The sequence below is a fragment of the Trichoderma reesei genome (genome assembly GCF_000167675.1).
Source record: "Trichoderma reesei QM6a unplaced genomic scaffold TRIREscaffold_8, whole genome shotgun sequence".
Taxonomy (NCBI): domain Eukaryota; kingdom Fungi; phylum Ascomycota; class Sordariomycetes; order Hypocreales; family Hypocreaceae; genus Trichoderma; species Trichoderma reesei.
The window spans coordinates 671913-692355 of NW_006711155.1; the positions used below are offsets into that span (position 1 = coordinate 671913).

Below are 20443 nucleotides of genomic sequence, written 5' to 3' on the forward strand. Positions count from 1 at the left end.
CCAATACCATCTGCTGCTCCCCTTGTCAGTCTCTTGTCCCCTTTTCTACACCTTGTCTCTATATATACTCCCACATGTATTGCATGTACACCAACGCTTCTACTCTTGTACCTCACACGCGAGGCGGGGAGGCCGACACCGCCTCTTTGAGAGCTGATGCCCCCATAGCGATTGGGTCCGTCTCAGCGAGGCGGGATCCAGTCCACACATGGGGAAATTAGATCTTGTGCGACTTGTCCATCTGCGACAGTGGACGCGATTCTGCGGGAAAGCGATGAGGCGTACTTTGTTCACTTTTCTTTCCCCTTCTCGTCGTCTTCTGTTCTTGGCCATGTATATGGACGCCTTGGATAGGTTTGCACAGGTTGCTCCGTTCCGGTCTTTCTCTCAGGGAGGGACAAAGACTCGCATGGTGACGCTGCAGGAACGCATCTAGCCGTGCTGTTTTGGACTCGGAGATCTGTGCTGTGCTGGTTTCCGTTTGCAACTATTCCTCCATCGAGACGATGCGTGGACGGAAGCGGCAGGGGGATGCCGCAGACTTGTATTATATGGATGGCCATGTTGGGTAGTTGTTGCGTACCTAGATGAGAAGGCCCGTTTTGGGATGCGGAATAGAAAATACCCCTTTCATGTATGTATTCATAGCGATGTGAGTGACGGAATCACGTGTGGTGAGTCTCTCCGGTTGAGTGTGCCGAAAGCGAAGCTCCAGTATACATGTCTTCTTCCGTGCAATAAGGCGCGCACAGTAACACCTTTTCGTAAAAATGGTCAAGAGAGCGAGGCACTGTTGCGGCAGTATGATTTGGGGGGGCCATCATCTTACCTCCCAAGGCCTGTTGACGAACGCATGGGCGTGATTCGAGCCTTGCCAAATTCTGTCGACTTCATTCTTTGTCGACTTCGATCTTGCGGACCTTTTGGGACACATATGTATTCTACTGCTCTCATAACAGCTACATATTTCCTGGCCAATCTCGTAAGATGAAGTCGTGGTCAAAGGGTAATAAGCGGCCGGGCAGACTCAGCAAAGAGCACAATACAGATGGGTGTGACCTACCAGACAATTTCATGCCAAATAACACCAAACTTGGAAAATATCAGGGCGTCTGCTCTCAGTGTATCTAGTCGCGCAAGTCACCGATCTTCGCAGAAGAAAAAGCGGTGTTGAGAAGACTGGCCTTTGAGACCCTTCGGCCCAACCAGAGCAGAAACCTCTTCGACTCAGCTTGTCGACTCCGCTTCTCAACTTCAGATCTCTATGCCTGGCATAGGATGCCATCGATTAGTGAAGCCGTAACTATACACACTATCGCTGCTTTTAGACAAACAATGAGGTTGCTTCTTTCCACCTTGTAGTCTAAATATACACGGATGTTCTTGTGCCCTTAACCCGTCCAACAAAGTCTTCTTCATGCGTGCCATGATCCCTACTGCCACTGCTGGCTGCATAAACGGAGCTGTCGCAATGAGAAGATCGGTAGACTCGCTTCATGTGCTTGGCTCCTAGTGTTTGTATAAATCCCTGGCACTGGAGATGAAGTGGGTTGGGCAAAACGTAGAGTCGTGTTCTTCGAAGTCTTGGGTTTCGCCCATCTTCCACCTCACCTCCTCACCGTGTCATACTCATCATCCCCAATAACCTTCTACATACTCTCTGAGTTTCAATTTTTCCAACACGCGAATGATTTGCGCATATACTCCTGCGTGCAGTCAGTCTCAGCCTAGCTTGATTCTTTTCCATCTGCTCCAGCCAGGGTTTGTTCGTTGACTCTCTTCTCTCCCATCTTGAGTCTCCTCATCATCAAGCATCTCATTCGGCACACCACCAACATTCGAAATCCCGACAGCTGTGCAAGTTACTGTTAGCAGTATCTGCTGCCCAGATTGCCATCGACCGTCTTTCGTGCGACACATCGACTCTGGGTGGTCGAGGGACTTGCTCTCACGGAAATGAGGAAATGACAAAGATGGGACGGTGAGGGAAGACGAAGAGACATGGATCCACAGGGCTTGACGGCTTCAAGGGAAGGTATGACGTTAAGCAGCAATCAGCCCCGTTCAGTTATTCTGTCTCGTCTCTTCTTCCTCCGACGCTTGTCCAACTCGGCTTCCTGTACCAAGCATGACGCAGAGATTCTTGTGGCTCTTTTAAACAACTTTGGAACGGCTTCCTGGTCCTGATATACAGCTAGCATCGAACAAGAATATGAAAAAATTATCAATTGCGGGTGCGTTTCGTCGGTGATGAGCACATGGTGCGAGTAGGAACTGCTGAACTTCAGCTTGCCGCACTCATTCTGGCGGAAAGTTCATGATCTAGCAGGGAAGCCGAGCGAGAGAAGAGTAGCATGAGCTCAGGGCATGAGCTCAAAGACACATAACAGACCAGGTTTAAACTTAGAGCTCAGTTGTCTGCCGTATATCATCGGAACAAGCCTGTGGCATACATCACTCTGATTATCCCAAGACGCCGAATTTCATTTCGAGATGAATAAGGGACAGATCTAATTGAGCACGCGCTTTGTGTGCCGTATCGTCATTCATGTGTATAAGAGCTTCCCCCATGGGCAACAGCAATCCGATCAAGAACAGTCGCGCCGACGAGGTATCCATTCACCCTGTGAGCCGCACCTCTCATAGGAGCGCTATGTAGCATTCTAGATACACAGCTAGAGGGTGGAATGCAGTCTCAAGAGTAAGGTTAGAAAGATATGTACTTACCAAGACTAGAAGAGAACCATTTGCAGCAGAGAAGAGGTAGCGATATCCCCGTTCAGGTCCAGTAGTAGCAGCATATCAAGCTAACCAAGCTCGAATAGCAGGTAGGTATATACCGATAAAATCTCGGTTCCGTCAGACTTCGGCTACTACATATATAGCGCAAACAGTCTCGACCCTCGACTGGATGAGCGCATTACCTCACGAGTCATCACGACCGCATATGTGAAGCTGCTATATCCAAGCCACTCTCTGTCGTGGCTTGCTTCTCATCCAACAAGCCACGCTGCAATGCTACCTTTCTTGATGCCTACGCTTTTGTGACAGATTGATGGCAATTCGAAATGTTGGGCTTTCTAAGGGAATTGTTGTTGGCTATGATATGCTTCCGACGTCCACGCCGTCTACATCACCCAAAGCGAAGAAGGTCGGCGTGTGTGAATAAACAAGTAACGTACTCCGCAGACTTGTATGGACGAGCAATGTGCTAAAAAGGTACACGTGCAAGGAAAAACAAAAAGAATAGAAAAGCGACATGTACCTATGCTCCTGACAAGAAAGACGAAACAACGTTATGTGACCAACGCCGTATAGACATGGAGCAACCTCACTTCAGCTTGCGCTCCGTCGTTTATCAATCCGCATGTGACAGGTCGAACGCTCTAGCCGAATAGACTTCCAGATAGTCAGCCGTCGCCGCAAAACAAAGGAGGAAGAAGTAAAGCAAACCCAAACGAAGAAAGGAAGAAACCCCGTCGAATCCGAGATACGCATTGTCTTGGCAGCGATAGGATTAAAGGTAAGGTTGCGCCATTGCCCGCCAATGACGCGTGAGGAAGCTTTATTTGCAACTTTGAGAATGCCAGTAGTTTCAGTACTACCCGCTCGTAGTGCTGCTTATGAGATATGTATATCGACGGGATTGGAGAAACGAGGCGGCGAGTGACCAATCAATCGGACTATCAGAGCCAAGCTTCTTGCCTTGTGGTGTATTCATCACGAGCCTTGATGGTAAGGTAGATAGATACGAGAGACCAGAGATTTCGGAGATGACCTCGTTTCGTACCCCGATGCGGCGAGAGACGCCAGAAGATGCGTCAGCCAGTTTCTCGAGGCTCTTTGCACTCCTGTGCTACCTTCGTCGCTATGGCCAGTCTTGCGGCGTTTGGAGGCGAGAGTGACCCGAGAAATGCCCTTTGCCAAATTTCCGAGTCTATGATACACCTCCTTTCCGGCAACACGAAGCCCACCGACTTTGTGCGAAGCGAGTGGACTCGTTAATGCTCCTGTCCTCCGCACTTCACCGGGATCTTGACAAGAGTCTTTTCACTCTCCCCTGAGCTTTGAACGAAATTCAATGCACGCGCATCCTTTCCACAGTCTTCCCTTTTCGAGAAAAAGCCTTCTTTTTCTCTGATAAAGTGCAGTGAAGAGAGATGTGCCATCAAATAAGCTTGATGCAGTTCCATCTCGCCAAACAAGTCCCATAACACGAAATCTCGTCTCTGAGTTGGCTGCCTCCTGCTTACCCTGCAACTATGATAATAAATACTTCTCACCTAAAATCGCCATCCGTCGGCAGCCCCATGTTCGTGCCCGCCGGTCTGGATAAGCATATCTGGAACCAAGCCGCACAACAAGCCCCTCGAGTCGACAAAGTACACACGCCCACGGTATTCAGCTGCTATTCACCACAAGGCGTCTGATTCGGCCATGTAGCTGCAAGCACCAGAGGATTACAGGTCGATATGTGTGCGAGATTTGCAGCTCCAGGCATCCGCACGATAGCATTCCAAATAATGTAGGTTCCGCCGCTTCGGGCTTTGTTCTGCCTCACCACCTCTCAGACAAGCAACATCAACAAGTGAACTCGTAATACCCACTGGCCAAGGTAAGGTATTTACTAGCAGGCGAAGGGGGGGGGCAGCAAGCCCTGGCAGGCCAATAGATTTAACCTTATGCCAAACAAGAGGAGGCCGGCGTTGGGACTACGAGGGCGAGTCGTCACTAGCGATTGCTTCTTGCGCTTCGCAGGCCGGATATTCGGATGCTGCAGAGTGCGTCTATTACTAGTGAGAGCGACTACTAGGGCGATGCCTTGCCTTGCACACTGTGCGTCTCCGAGCGGGCCAAACTGGGGTTCTATCCAGTCGCCAGTCATCCAGTCATCAGTATTCACACATTTAGTCGTCCACTTGTTCTCTATTCTCACCAGCACTCCAAGCACTCTGACCCAGCCCCGGAGCAGCGATGATGTGTCAAGCATCTCGAGAAGCATCCGGAAATGAACCGCTGCATCGCTCTCCGGATTCCGTCGTGAAGACATACTAAAGCACCACAATCAATCAAACAAAGAAAGCGCAGGATCAGCATTGGCACTGGTCAATGCCACGAGACGCCCTTGCCAGATTTTGACTCGCGACTCCACACCCCTCCCTGGGAGCCAAGTCGGCAAGCACGGCATCTTAGATCCACGCCAAGTGCTGCAAGCGTCTCCACCAGGCGAACAGGCTACAGGGGGGAGATTCCCACTCTTTCGAGGAGGAATGTGCGAACGGGATAGATGCTAGCTGAGACTTTGTTGCTTCTTGCCGGTTGGGGTGGAAGTGGGAAGATGGGCACAAGATATTGAGAAGAGAAGGCGCGTTGCTGCAAAGTCGCGCAATGCAACAATTGGCACATGCACATCTCTTCGCATATAACGACGCATGCGCAAAGAGGCAAGTTTGAGATTGTAGGTACAGAAAGCAAGGAGAGAAAAAGAAAAGGGGGCATAGGATACTTGTAGAAGTGCTTACAGACACGCCCCCCCTCCTCATTTGGCAACATTGGACGATAGCTGCCGCGCCAAGCATAGTGGCTGACAACGCTTAAATTCATGCTTAAACGCGCGAGCTTGGCTCTCTGTGTGGGCCAAACCTCTCACGAGAAGAATGAAGACGGAACAAGACTTTTTTAATTTTCCCCGGCCGACTTTGCCGTAGTGTCCCCATCGGAATCTGGCGTCAAACCAATAGGAGGAAATGGTTTGGTCGTGTTCGTGTGTGCGAGCCACATGCGATACCAATTTTGGCTGCTCGTACAGTACATTGTCCCACCGTGTGCCGGAGGCCCTTTTGATGGTCGGAATAGAGTCATTTGAAATGGTGACTTGTCTTTGGTCACAAGCAGAGAAAGAAGATGAGGATCTGATTTCGTCATGGAATGGATCAACGACGGCATTCTTCGCTGGCATGGCTTATTGGATATCATTACCTGAGTAGGTAGGTAGCTAAAGGAAGTAGTATATGGCTGCTGCGACAAGGACAAGACAATTGAAGCAAAGTACTACACGTTTCGAACTGAGCATTCACAAGTCCTACTGATGCAGAGATGAGCGCAGACGCGGGCAAAGCGAATCGTGGCCTCATCTCTCGGCGACATGAGCAATCGGGAAGGTCATCAATCTTCTCGCCTCGCCCCTGCCGAGTCCTGCCCGTCGAAGCAGGCCCCCCGAGTTCCATTTCTGAAACCGTGACTGTGGGATGAGAAGCGATGTCGAAGCCGATTACCCGGACGGCAGGGCGATCAAAAAGTCTAGACTAGCAAGGCGATGGTCAACTGAGCAGCAAAGTGTTAGCACTAGTACTGTAGATGGGTAAGCAGCTTATCAGCACTTGTCGATGCCCCAAGCCGCACTGTGTGCGTCGTTGGATTAGGACCCCGTCAGCTTCTGCCCACGTGAGAATAAGCTCTTTTGCGCGGGATGCCTCGTTCTCGTCGCGTTTCCGTCCCTGAATCTCCGTCACTTAATTGAACGACAACTGAGCATAAAACAACTGCCCGTGTTGCAGTATCATTCTTCCCCCCTTTTGTGTCTTTTCTCTCTCTCTTTTCTTTTTCTCTTAATTCCCCTTCCCAACCCCTCTCTCCTGATCGTGTCGCATCAATATCCAGCCTTGCCTGCCGCCCCAAGCCAAGAGCCGAAACCGTGTCTCAGCACCCATCCCAAGGCTCTTGGTGGCCGCCGGAGCCGGCTCGGCGTCCTGCTGACGACGTCATAACGGGGCTGCAGAAAGGGCAGGAAGGGCACTGTGGCTGCTTCTTTTCCTCGCCAGTAGGTACAAAGAGCGCCGTACCTCCTAACCTACCTTACCTGCACAGGCCCTCGGTATCCCTCTAGGCCCATTCCGGCCAAGGAGGGGGGGAGGGGGGGCGTGTGCGAGTGACAGCCCCCGGGACAAGGCTGGCCGACTCAACCGAATCTCGCGCCTCGCTGACGAAGTTCTTTGGACGGCGTATCTGTCGTCACGTCATTCGCCGGTACAAGTACATGCATGCGTCGGTTCAGCCGGGAGGACTCACGCAGTAACTGCTACATGCATGTACCAGACGAAACCCGATGGGATGGATAAGCATGTTTTTTCTAATATGCCCTCCTCCTCTCTCCAAAAAAGCAAGACCTGCGTCAACGGGTAAAACAACACTTTGAGCATCTAGATGTTCTACTATCCCTTGGAGAGAATCAGTGCCGTGTTACATGACTTGTGCGGATTGCGGATTTCCTCGTCGGGCCTAGTGCAAGGCATGCTTATCCGCGAACCTCGCAGGATCGGCACGACGCATCGCCCATCATGTTGGGCGTACAAAGCCATTCTCCAGCAGAAAAGCTCCGTCCTGCCTCTCCATACGAGTACCTCCTAGGCAGGTAGGTATGAATCTACCTAAGTAGGCGCCGTTGGATCGTAATATCACCTGTATCAGCGGCAGAAAGCAGAAGAAGAGGCAATATGGAAACGTGGCCCATGCCTCCTGGATATCGGCACCGCTGTGCATGTCCAAAAACAGCCCGCACGGCAAATGCGTCCCGAATGCTGCCTCGCATGTTCCGGATATGGAGCACGGCGACCGTCTAGGTGGTACGACCCAAGGGCCAGAATCGAGGCGGCTTCGGCCACAACTTCTACAACGGGATGGCTGCGCAGCTCCCCAGGCGATAGACTTGGAAGAAACCAGGTCCAGGGCTGTCCGTTTCGACAGGCAACACGCGCAAAAAGGCAATCTGGAAACGCGGGAAAATTGCCCTCATATCGTGGGGAGCCGCAGGGAGATGCCGCTACGACTACAAGGACAGGTGCTGAAGCCCTTTGAGGGGGAGCCGAGATGCCGTCTAAAGGTCCTCCTTCCTTGTACGGCTGACGCTGATGATTAGCCGTTCACATACCTGGTATAGTATTGCTGGGGGGGATGTTGATGTTCCCTGGCTCAATCTGTGCCTAGCGTGGCCTAATCTACAAGACCTAATCTGGACGGATTGAGCTTGTGTGATGAGGCGTGTTTGAAGCCCTCGGGGGGGAATTGTTTGTGGACAGGGGAGTTGCATTGAAGGTTGTGTTGTGTAGACTTTTGCTGAGTGGTGAGCAAGCGCGGCGGTGATACGTGAAAATGGCATCGTCATCGACTCCTACTCCTGACCGGCCACCAGAGATTGCTATACTAATTATAACAGAGCGACGCCTCATCCCTGATTGCGACTCTTATCACCAGAATCGGCTTCTTTTTCAATGATTGTCTCACATTTGACTCTCCTATAATATTATACGAGCCGCTGGGCCTCGTCATGCACCCCGTATTTGGATTAAACGGCACGAAAACAAGCTTTATTTCGTTCAAGACAAAAAGAGACAGGGGGCGTAAGAGAGACGGAGAGGAAGAGAGCGATTGTGTAAGAGAGAGTCTTACGTCTGCATTCGTCGGGAATTCGGCGACTGATGCGCCGATCCGGAGCAAAGCCAGTCGAACAAGCTTTTTTTTTCTTCTTGGTGGTGGCTACTACATGTATCCGGCATCCCAACTTGGCTATCCAGCATGCTGAGTTTGTACATACAGAGTCCACACGCCGGTAGAAGTCTTTCAGCTGGTTTGTCTAGGTATATATCCTTACTCAATGCTCATACTGAGATGAGAGGAATGTACATGGCAAATAGTAGCAGAGAGCAGAACCTCTCAAGCAGTATTGACAGCAGCAGCAGCAGCAGCAGCAGCAGCAGCAGCAGCAGCAGCAGCAGTAATCAAGATGTTAATTGAACGGGATGCTAGATAGATCGCCACTCCTTTTCTCTCTTTTCTTCTCTTCCCATACCTACCGGGAGGACATTGCTCGGCGATTGGAATGTAGTGGCTTAGAAGGAAGAGAAAATAAGAAAGGAAGCAATCATCTGGCAGCGTCAGCGGGACCTAGTATTTCACCGGCGGGGGAATGATACAACGGAACCCAAAATAGATGGGGAAATCTTAAATAAAAACACAATAGCAATGAGTGAGAAATATTATACCTTGGGATCAAGGTTGTCGGATGGAATCTCAAAGGGAACGGCAAGATTCCACAGCAGAGCAAATCACAGTCGTTGCGCAAAAGACCGCCCCCCACCTTCATCGGCAGCCACGGCACCTCTTGGAGGAGTCGAGCCTCCATCCAAGCCCCGGCTGGGAGACGCGACGGCCTTTTTCTCTCTCTCTCTCTCTCTCTCTTTTTTTTCTCTCTTTAGCGCCTAGAGAATGAGGCCAGATAGCCGCTTCATCCGCGCCAGTTACCTGCCAATCGCAGGATTCTCTGCAGCCAGCCTGGAGCATAGTAACTAACAACCGCCGGAAGGAGCGCCGATAGATTCCTCCATATTGTGAACAGTAGTCTATCTGCTAAGCTTGTTGGGACGAGTTGCAAGGGCACAAGCAGTCGCACGCGCGGCCGGATTCAGCCATCGAGTTTTACGCTTCCGAGCTTCTGTTATCTAGTACAACAAGCACGCAATGCGTTCTGGCGACCCGATTCGATTTGCTCCTGGCCGGAAGCTTATTATACTCTCGCTTGGCAGGGCATATCGCCGATATACTACTCGTACAAGCGCTACAACAACAACAACAACAGACGCTGCATGCATGTGAAGAAACGCCATAGTAGGCGCTCGTACAGGATTCCGTATCCATCAGATGCCAATGCCGTCAAAGCCTCAACCAACACGTAAAACCGTGGGTCGTTAAAGGCCCCCCCTCGTGCCGACTTACCCAGACGATGGACTCGTCTCGGCGATTCGTTTCCTAGGGGGTGTGTGTGTATCTTAATTCTTTTACTATCTCGTTATGTTCATCCTAAGGGGAGAGAGCGCAGAGAGGGAAAGAAATGATTCGCAATGCCAAATGGACTTTTTAGTAGTAAGAACAAAAAATGCCCCAATCCCCGCTATGATAGCAGAGAGCAAGCCAGAAAGGCGCGCGGATCAGCGGGCAAAACGACACAGCAGAAGGGCCAAAGGAGCAGGAGGGGAGAAAGAGAGAAAGAGAGGCAAAAAAAAGGGAGGGGCGTGAGTGCAGCAAAGGAACGATAGTAGTCAACTTAACAAGCACCGGACTTGCAGGTTGGCTCTTGGTCTTGAGAGGACAGACTGGCAGGGAGTGCCCATGTCGACAACTGGCGCTATGCAGTCAGTGGCGGCGGGCTAAGCCTTTTCGTCAGCGAGTATTGAAAATAAGCTTAGGAGGAGATTCCATGACCTTAATATGTCGTTGCGTCGGCACAAGGTGGACGTCCAGTCCATACCAGAGGCGGTCTTATTTGCGGAAGCCCTGTAGAAACGCCGGTCTGTTGGTTACGCAGCCAAGACGATGATGAGCGTTTGTGGGTGGATCTGGCAGCAGCAGTAGTAGTAGTATCCGCGTCTGCAGTACTGTACATACAGTGTCATGTCGTCTTTTTCAGCTCGGTCCTGCTCTACTACCTACCTTATTCTTGTTTGTATGTACTCGATACGGAGCGCTCGTGTTAGTGGAAAGTCAGATTTCGAAATGTCCTGGAGAATGCAAGGGCTATTACTACAGTACCTACGTACACGTCCTCGCGCCACGCGGGTATGCGTCATGGCCACGGCCGGCCGTCTAGTCGAACAGCCTCAGCTTCCATGCTTGCCGGTGGCAGAAATTGATACCGACGGTGGCCTCTCTGTTGTCCTCAAATCTGCTCGTAATACTAGTATCTCCGAGTAAAAAGGAGGGGGATCATGGGGATCCAACGGCAAGACGAGCGAGAAAGACACGAGTCATCCACCTGACGGCTGGACTTTTTGAGCAAGCAGGGCTGATGAAGCGAACGAGAAGAAAATGACAGAATGTGGTGCCCTCTCTCTCCTCTCTCTCTCTCTCTTTAGTATTAGGGTTGGGGACTTACCTGCCTGTGTGTCTTGGCCTGGGCGATGCAACTCCGTGCCTTATTCCCGGGCGCCCACGCCGATTCCGTCCACCCCACACGGACAGCCAAGCAAGGATCGGTTCTTCTTGGCTGCGAATGCTGGAGATGAAATTGGCCTTTTGTTTCCCTCTGCAGATGCCGTCTTTTCCACTGGAGCAAGGGAGCCCGTTCCGTCGACGACCGGGCTCTGCATGACGCGGTTGGCCAGTACTCTATTACTGTCACCGCGTATCCGTACAAGGAATGGAGATGCCAGGGAAAGGCCGTTTCATCGTCGGCGGGCGGATTCGAGCTGGATGACACGATGTGAGATGAGATGCCATCTCCCGTCTCCCATGTTGATCCCTTTGTGAGGTGGTATTCTTCGCTAGTCTATGCGTTGATGCTTTTTGGCTTCCCATCTCGCTTGGTCCGGCTCTTCCACCGGCAGGCATGTAAAGAAGAATGCATCCCGCCCCTTGAGGCAGAGGCACGGCAGGGCATTGGCTCGTTAACAAGCCGCATGCGTGGCCTCTTGGTAATACAAAACTCGCGCTCAAACCCCGTGCAACAGGCATAGCGACTCGAACATGAAGCCCGGAGTACTGTACTGTATCTCACCTAGGTAGGTCGGCGGCAGACCATGGCAGAGCAACTTGGCCGCCACGTAATGAATCGAATCGGGGCCAAAGAGGCAGAAACGGCGCTCGGCACACGGCTGGGAGGCCAGCACGGCAGGTGAGCTGCCGCTTGGGATACCATCTGGAGCTGAGGCCATTGGTGATGTCTGAGTAGGCTAGTACATGTATGGTGTTTGGTATAGTCCATAGTACCTTTCATGCACAAGCATTTATATGCGTATTGGTGAGGTCAAGGAGAGGACGGTAGCTGCAGTTATATTACTCGTATTGCAGTTGTGCTTTTGGTAACCTTTGGTTGAGTTTCTCGCCTTGCCAGATCAACGCCGCTCATCACCGTCTTTCTTCTCCTTGGTCCGCCTGTCCTTCCCACGGCTCTCATCCACCATGCCATCGCCGTCCTCCCGCTGCCGTTTTGTCGAGGTGCCGGTCTTCCAGGCGCTCCAGCGGCCATCGCCAAAGGGCCACCACTAAAAGCCCCCCCCAAGCTCAGCGCCCTTCCACCTGAGACCGCCCGCTAAGTGCACCCCTCCCCCCCTGTCGCCACAACCCCACACGTCCCTGCGTCAAACGAGCCGATTTATCCATCCATGACCACACCCTGTTGACTTGGCTCGCCCCAACCTTAATTCTCCCTCCTCTCCTCCATCTTTCCCTCTGCTTTTGCTCTTTTTTTACCTTTTGGCTTTGCGGCTTATTACCAAGGCAGAAGCGTTAGTTTCAACCTTGTTCTGCGTGCAAAGATTCCCTCTGTCGCGATCCGGCTATCCCCCCCCCGAAATCGAAACGGCCTCGAAACTATCGACATCCGCGGCGCAACAAGGGGAGAAAGACAAAGGCCGGGTCTCTCTGTACATAATATATCTGGCAACCCGACCTCGTCTGAACTTTTCCTCTTTCCACCCTCCCATTTCCTCCCATTTCCCGTTTGATCTCGATTCCTTGGCGCCACTACGTTTCTGTGCCTGCTTCTGTACATACAACGCTCTCCTATAGGTAAGCCGGGTTCTGCTTGTCACTCCATCGCCTGCCTTTTCCTGCCATCCTTTGCGACGACATCCGCGTGCCTCCATGGCACTGGTGATTTTGTTTCCCGAGGCTGCCTGCATGGATCTAGTGTTCCCATGCTGAGGCGTTGCTGTGCTCCCTTTTGTGCTGTGGTGGATTCCGCCTCTTATTGCCTCTCCTTTGCCTTTGCCTCTGCTGGTGGACGAGCTGTGCGAGCATGAGGGGGGGAGAAACGAAGCCAGACGAGACAGAGAGACGAAAGTCAAGAGAAGAGAGAAGAAGGAAAAAAAAAAGTTTACAGGGGGCGCACTCCGGGAAGCTGGCGTATGAAGATGCGGGTTAGGTGCAACAACCGCCTCCAGAAGTTGCCGGAAACAGCCCATGGGTTTTGGCCACGATGGAACCGCAAACGCATGCATCCTTTTGGGCGTTGCAAGTTGCTCCGTCCTGCAAATCGCCGAGCGGCATCGCCCACAAAGTCAAACGACGAGAGGACCAGTTGCGGCTGCCTTGCCACGGGTATCGAAGAGGAGAGGGTTTCAACGTCTCTGAAGCAACTCGCCCTTTCACCACGCAATGTGCTACTCCGCCTGTGCTGCCGGGTCTGCCAGCTCGTACTGAGTTGGAGAGAAGATGGATGCACACGCAAGAGAGATGGTTGAGAATGTGTACAAATGATACAGATATGCCCTCTTCTGTCTGATGCATCGTTCTTGGCACTCGACTTTTTCTCATCCCCTCCACTCCCATCTGCAAAGCACGCACCCTATATGCGCTTCTATATTTCGGACTGCAACCTTCTTGGCGCATTCAACTGACACATATTATCCGTAGTTGGCACTGCAAACTACTCCTCTATTAGTCGTCATTTTGCTGCTCCATCTCACAGCAGTCATATCACGCCTCCTTGATCACCAGAGGTGTCCCCTTGCTCCCTTGGGTCAACGAGAGATCGCTGCAGACCTGCGTGTCTGGGTGATCCTGGCCCCCCCCCCCCCTTTCCAACAACTCCCGTCCCCAAAATAACACCCAGTCCGTTGAATCGGACCATTGCACATGTACAAACCGGAATCAATAGCATCCGACAAGATGGAGACGTACCACGGCTATGTACGGACTCCAGCTGATGCCATCAAACTGTTCGAAGCCTGTCGGCTAGGCCATCTGCCTCGGGTCCAGAGGCGACTCTCTGAAAAGGAGAGGCAGTCTATCAGATCCGGCTCAGTCTTTGTGTGGGACGAGCGCGAAGCAGGCATGCGGCGATGGACGGACGGCAAGTCTTGGAGTGCTAGCAGAGTGTCGGGCAGCTTCCTGACGTACCGCGAAATGGAGGGCAAGCGAGGAGGCGGCTTTGGAGGAAGCAGACGGGGCAACGGCAAGACGCCCGAATCTGGGCGCGGTAGCGACGAGGACCATGACGACGGCGAGCCGGAAGGATACCGATACAAGGCCGACGGCCTTATGAAGCAGTCGTTCAGCATCACCACGTCGACCGGCCAGCACCTCCACCTCATCTCGTACTACTCTCGGCCTCAGCCGGGGCAGCCCGAGCTGCCTCAGCCGACCAACGATCCGATGCTGCGATCCATCATCCCGATGAAGGGCATGTACCCGGAGTCCAGCATGGGCGAGACGAACCAGACGCCTGCACTGACGAGGGCGCCGATGCTGCAGCAGCCGCCTTACATGATTGCTCCTCAGCATCAGCACCACCACCCTCCTCACCCGGCGCATCATCAACCGCCGTTTGCGAGCCATTACCAGCCCGGGTATGGCTGGCCTCCGTCGCCAGTCGCGACCCCTCCGTACAGCCATTACACCTATAGCCATCCTCCTCCCGTCCACCATCTGCCTCATCCGTATGCCCCCCAAGGTCCGCCGCCGCCTCACCACGGCTATGCACCGCCTCCGCCTCCTCCGCCGCATCACTACCAACAACATGGCGCGCCTAGTCCCTACGACCGGCCTTCATTACCGCCTCTGCAAAACACGCCAAAGCCGGCCCCTCTGCCTCCGTACCATGGCCCGCAGCATTCCCAAGGACCGACGCCGCCCCGTGGCCACGAGTCTCCCCACCAGCCAACCTTGCAGGCTGCCGCGCAAGCCGCCATGGGCGATTCACGGACCCCGCCCGAGAAGAAGCCTCAGGGGCCTCTTCCAGCTCTGGGGACTGTTGCCAACGGGCCTCTTGTCTCTGCCCACAGCGGACTGCACACTCCTCCCACACGGACGCTGAGCCCGAGTCCGCCTCAAAGTTCCCATGTGGAGACGCATACTAGCACCAGCACCAGCAACAAAGCAAGCCTGTCCGCGCTGCTGCACCCCACGACGTCTTCCTCCACAGAGGCCGGTGCAAACGGCAGCGCTCACAGCAGCCCAAGGACGGCCAGTATCACCATGGCTGAAAAGGGAGGCGCCAGCGAAGACGCGCGAGCCCTGCGGATGCTTGACCGCAAGTTTTGCATCTAGGCGGGCGAGCGTGGGTTAAAACTTGAGTGTTTTTTTTTTCTTCGTCACTGTTTCTGTCCGTATAGAATCGCTCCAAGGTCTGGCGGAGGGGAGGGGCTGTACATGTCACGACTTCATCCCTCTATTATCAATTTTTCCTTTGTTTGTTCACTGAAATGCATTGCTCTGGCGTCTGGATGAGCATCGGAATGGGCCCAGACGAGGCCCATGTGTTCTATTACTGCTTGCTACAACTCTGAAGGTGTTCCTGTCTTGTGTGTGTTTGTGTGTATCTGGAAATAGGTTGGCGGAACAAGGGGCACCCCAACCCGTTGGTTTTGGCGAAGATGGGGACGACTTGACTCTTTTTCCTCATTGTATCTTTCTCTCTACATAGGTATGTGATGTATATCATTGTCAGCGTGATGGAGGGGCAGTAATAGCAGATCCTCCATTTTCATGAACAGTCATTCACTGTTTTGCATGTGAAAATGTTTTGTGTTGTATAATAATGAGCTAAGGTATACTGGCTTGAAAAAGCATAAAACCTGAAAGACAGTAGGTACCTTGGGTAATAAGGTACAATAAAGGAAGTTTGTAGTTATGGTTGAGTGACATCAGAGATGCGACGGATGTCGTAATCTAATCTGCTCATTCAGACATTTAACATGCTTCAACCATCATCGAGAAAACAATTCTGATGAGCAAAAGAAAGCTTGCCTTTTACGCAGAAAAACTACTAACTAGTAATAAGGCAGCAGGATCATGCCAGAATGCGCCAAGTTGACGTTACTTTTCCCACGTCCTTGACAACCCTTCCTTCCTACGGGAACCACAAACGCGAAAAAGGCTTTACCTAGGTATCTATCTATCTATTATTCAATGTCCTCGTCACCTCTCACATCCCGCGAACAACAACCGCCTTCGCGTAGATGGATGCAAAAATAGACCTTCGTCATTCATACGAGAGAACAAGGTACTGCAATACTATTAGCATTTCAACTACCAGGTGCCTTACGAATCGGCAACAAAAAGGGGGGGGAGGAGGGCCGCGTCATCCTCCCTTTCTCCCCCACGATGACTTGACTTTTGTTATCGAGAATAACGAAATTGAAAAATTCCTATTCCCCATTGAGACTGGTGACTTAGAGGTTGTTGGTGGCCGGACCCGGCAAGAAGATGCCGAGTCTGCGAGAAGTTGTAACACGGGGAGAGAATGATGGAGTACTAGGAGAAAGAGGGGGGGGGGGGTTTTAATCTACCTTGCATGTGAGTTAGTAGTGCTACCTTAAGTAGGAACGTCTACGAGTAATTCCAGTACTACTGCTAGTAGTATGCACATGAATGAGCGCGCGGGGGCGGGGATGAGCCGCAAGGTAAGGTGGAATGAATATTAAGAACAAGGACAGCGGGAAGGAAAGGATCAGATGCGAGGGAGTTGCGGGCGGGCGCTACTAAGCATATCTTACCTGTGTTAGGCATGTAAGGTAAGATGGATACATAAGTAGTAAGAGGTCATGGATGGAGGAGGATGATGCGTGTGGCTGCTCGTGGTTGGAAGCTGGGGAGAGAGTTGAGGAGATAAGCTTATGAGGCGTGGGGAGGACCTGGCCGTGTTTGGGCAAGGTTTAAGTGTCTTTTGCTGCTATTGTACTCGTCATGGCCGTCACTTGAGGCACCTCATTCGACAAGACCCCAGAAGACTTGACATCTAAAAATAAATAAATCACAACACCTCTCTTGTTGTCTAGTAGGTAGCAAGCTATAAGCAGAAGATAAGAGGTAATGTTGACCAGATCCAAGCTGTTAAGCAAAAAACCAAAAAAAGAAACCGCCTCATATCTCAATCGAATGACTTGGATAGTATAGGAAAAGCCCGATGCGGGGGTCGAACCCGCAACCTTGAGATTGCATCAGAACGTGTTCTCGATTAAGAGTCTCACGCTCTACCGATTGAGCTAACCGGGCTAGGAATGGTTTCGTTTTGAACCAATCACAGGTCACCGATTGAGCTCGAGGCGGCTTGTTGATACGACGAGTGGAATTTTACTCTATAGCCTATTGGCCAAGAGCTGGATTCCCTGCACTTCATTGGGTGGGAGTCTCGTGCTCTACGGAAAGAACCTGTTGCAGCTTCTTGATCGCTCTTTGCTCCCGAACCTCAACCGATATACTGTCAGTGCGCAAGGCGACTTCTGACATGACTGGAGTCGGGCACTCTCTGTATTGCTGAATATGGTCATGTTGAGATTGTCGACGTGGTTTCTGAGGAGTAAAGTATGAATCTGACATATTCTGAATTCGTTACTTGACAGGCTGCCCAAATGATTCCAAAACAAACTACCAGTGTTCGTATATACCTAGACAAACCTCTAGAGACCGCAGCAAAAGAGCATCTGCGAGAGAGCAGTCAGTTTGCTGCCCCTCGACCACAAGTGCAGCTGTTGCGATCGTTTCCCCTCCTACGAAAGAACAGGGCAATTCTAAGCCAGAAAGCAGTGCACAGATCCATCTGCCGTGGGCGTTGGAAGCTCAACCACAGCCGAAGCCGTCAAGGCAAGCCCCTCGCCGTCCCGCACCCTCGGCAGACACACCATGCTGCGCGTGAACACCAGGCGAGCATCGTCATCGCATCCCTTTGGCGGCTCGTCAAACTCGAGCGCCGGGAACCTGGCCTCCCCCCGTTGCCGCGCCTGTTCCACCTCCCACAGCTCCCGCACGTGGGCCTTCCACTCTGGCGAAGGGTCCCTCTCCATGTCGTCCTCGTCCTCGATGGAGGCGTAAAACATGCGGGACGTGACGGTCACCCTGGCGTCGGGGTTCAGCTCCTTCAGCCGCGCCTCGAGGGCCTGGCGCTCCGGGGGTGAAAGCTGGCGCAGGGCTCTGCATCGGTCCTGGTCAAAGTCGTAGAGGTAGAGGACCTGAAAGGTGCCGAATGAGGAGTGAGAGGCCTTGAAGCCATGATAGCTGCGCGCGTCGTGGTCGGATTCCTCGACGTGTTGCCGCACCAGCAGTCGGTTCTTGGCGAGGGCGGGCAGTCTGTCGAATATGGCCCCGTTGAGCGTTCGCGCTCTGGTCTTGTCGGAGAAGACGTGGAAGAGGTCCTTGTGGTAATCCGGGTCGGTAAAGTATCTCGGGGTGGGTTCCGATACGGACTGAAGCCATCTCTGTTCGTCACCGTCTGTGGTCTGGGGAAGTTCAATGTTTTCAAACATCATGCTGGGGAGGCTTACGGGAATCTCGCCTGTGAGTAAGCCCACGTCTGCGACTGTAAAGCGGCTCTCGGCCTGGTGATGGTGCACGATGACATGGTTGCGAGCAGAGCTTCCGGGTATTGCTATTGCGTCGTGGTTGTTTCCATACTCAAAGTTTTCGTGATGGTGAAACAACCGGCCAGGATTCTGCTCTGAAGGCACAATCGAGATGGACCGCAGCACGGCATACGGCTTGTCGTAGCAGGGATCGATGTGGCCGCCGAGGGCAAGGTACGAAGACGTGGCGAACTGGATGTTCCCCCTATGCTTTGAGAAGACGGTCAGAAGGCAGTGATGGGGAGAGCAGGCAAGTGGTCTTGGAGCCCATGTTCTTACACATTGAGGTGCGCGTTCGTCTTGGGGTATCTCAACCCTTCTCACGTCTTCTGTCTCAATGTCCCAGATCATGACATGTGTTGAAGTTCCGAGGCAGTTGGTGAATGGCTTCTGAATGCATGTGCCAGTGCGTACACAGAGGGCGACGGATGCGCCGTAAATGGCAATGTCCCCATCGACAGCCTCTGCTGCCACAGTCTTTTCTCTATTGACGCTGCCACTCCAGTCGTGAGTGCGTAGTATCAACTTGCCCAGGCTGGAAACAGGGAATTAGTATGTATAGAACGGCTATCGACAGGCTGCCGAAACGGCCACCAAGGCATATATATATACATCTATGTACATGTATGTTGCATACCTTTGCCTGAGCTCTGCAGTGACGAACCCCTCTCTGTTGCTCAGCAGCCTTGATCTCGTGGCATGGAACGGCAGCTCTGCAATCTTCCTAAACTCGACTGTATCGCCATCCCCTTTCAAGCCGTCCTTGATATCGGCCAAGTACACTGTAGACGGGGACAAGGCGTCTGTTGTCGATGGCAGGCTCACCATGATCTGATCGTCCATGACACTCCATTGCGCGTGATACGAGTTCATCTGCGACAAGCCTGGAGGACGGCGCAGGTCGAGGACTCGCCGAGGCCGGCCGCTGAGCCAGCGCATGCGCACCGCTTCGTCCTCCATCAATCAAATGAGTGCGTAAGGTATCGTCACAGACGGCTTCCAAGATGTGAGCAGGTTGAGGTTGACGATGATTTATAGATCTTATTGCTTATTAGGGACCCCTGCCTAGCGCAGTCTAGCTGGGCGTTGGTTGAAACTCGGGTCCAGTCCTTTTTCACCTTCATCAAGCATCGGCTCGATATAAGTTTGCCTGCAGAAAGCGAACAAAGTCGTCCACGCCCTGTGGCTCATTGATCCAATGCCCCCCATCCTCATATTCGTGCCAATCTACGCTGATACCGAGCTGGCTCAACAAATCTCTCATGCGGGCGCCATTGGCAATGGGGACGACCTCGTCATCTTGACAGTGCTCGAGAAGGACTGGCGTCGAGATGAGCTGGGCATTCCGTGACGGCTTCTCCTGTTGCTGGCCATCGCTACTGGCGTAGAGTTTCTGCATGTGTTGAAGTTGGTCGAGGCCTTGCTTGGCCATGCTCAGCTTACATGTAGCTTTGTCGGCGAGCGGCAGCCAACTGCAGAAGCCACAGAGACCAGCAAACCCTCCGCTGCCGTCGGCGAAGAATGTCGCCAGTGCGCTATTTGGAGGGCGACATTGAGGGTCAGTTAATCAACAGGAGTATCAGAACGGAGAAGGAGGAAGGAGGAAAACAAGAAGAACAAGAAGAAGAAGAACAAAAGAGGTATCTTACGTTGCAAAACCTTGGCTGATGCCGCCCAAAAAGATGCTCTTCCTTGGCACAAGCAACTCCTCCACCTTGACCAGCTCTCTGATGGAGGCAACGCTGGAGAGCAAGCCCGGGACTTGCAAGTCGGGGCGCTCCTCGGCGTTTTCAACACTCCACATGTCGAACCACTGCGACATGTCCACGCCGAAGCGCTCAGAGGGGAGGGATGTCGCTTGTGGGAACACCCACCGAACCATGGGGAAAAGAGCCGGCAGCGTCCGGTCTGCTGGGGGGGTTTCTGCCTCTGGTTTTGAGGCATCGCAGTCTGAGGCCTCGCACTCGAAGAATTCAGAGGCGAACTCTTGGGCTTGGCTATCGCGACCGTGGAGCAGGATCACGGTGTGTGTGTGTGCGTGGCCGGCAGAGGGCCCGATGATGAAGGGGGCGGACATTTCTGCTCAGAAGTGTGCAAAGCTGGGGATTGGGGAT

The 20443-nt window shown here is 52.6% G+C and overlaps 3 protein-coding genes across 3 annotated transcripts; 1 reads left to right on the plus strand and 2 right to left on the minus strand.

The window, feature by feature from the left end:
- Positions 1 to 13659: 13659 nt before the first annotated feature.
- Positions 13660 to 15039, plus strand: TRIREDRAFT_61223 (uncharacterized protein; the record flags this gene model as incomplete). The annotated part of the gene is made up of 1 exon (XM_006964907.1): positions 13660 to 15039. One exon carries the CDS (start codon positions 13660 to 13662, stop codon positions 15037 to 15039), a length of 1380 nt encoding a protein of 459 aa, XP_006964969.1.
- A 2462-nt stretch (positions 15040 to 17501) lies between these two features.
- Positions 17502 to 19289, minus strand: TRIREDRAFT_106958 (uncharacterized protein; the record flags this gene model as incomplete). Its single annotated transcript, XM_006965068.1, has 2 exons — positions 17502 to 18864; positions 18967 to 19289. The coding sequence occupies 2 exons, from the start codon at positions 19287 to 19289 to the stop codon at positions 17502 to 17504; spliced, it is 1686 nt and encodes a 561-aa protein (XP_006965130.1).
- A 193-nt stretch (positions 19290 to 19482) lies between these two features.
- On the minus strand, positions 19483 to 20364 carry TRIREDRAFT_32027 (uncharacterized protein; the record flags this gene model as incomplete). Its single annotated transcript, XM_006964793.1, has 2 exons — positions 19483 to 19864; positions 19979 to 20364. Coding segments are annotated over 2 exons (768 nt in total), but the record flags the coding sequence as incomplete, so codon positions are not given.
- Between the last annotated feature and the right edge of the window lie 79 nt (positions 20365 to 20443).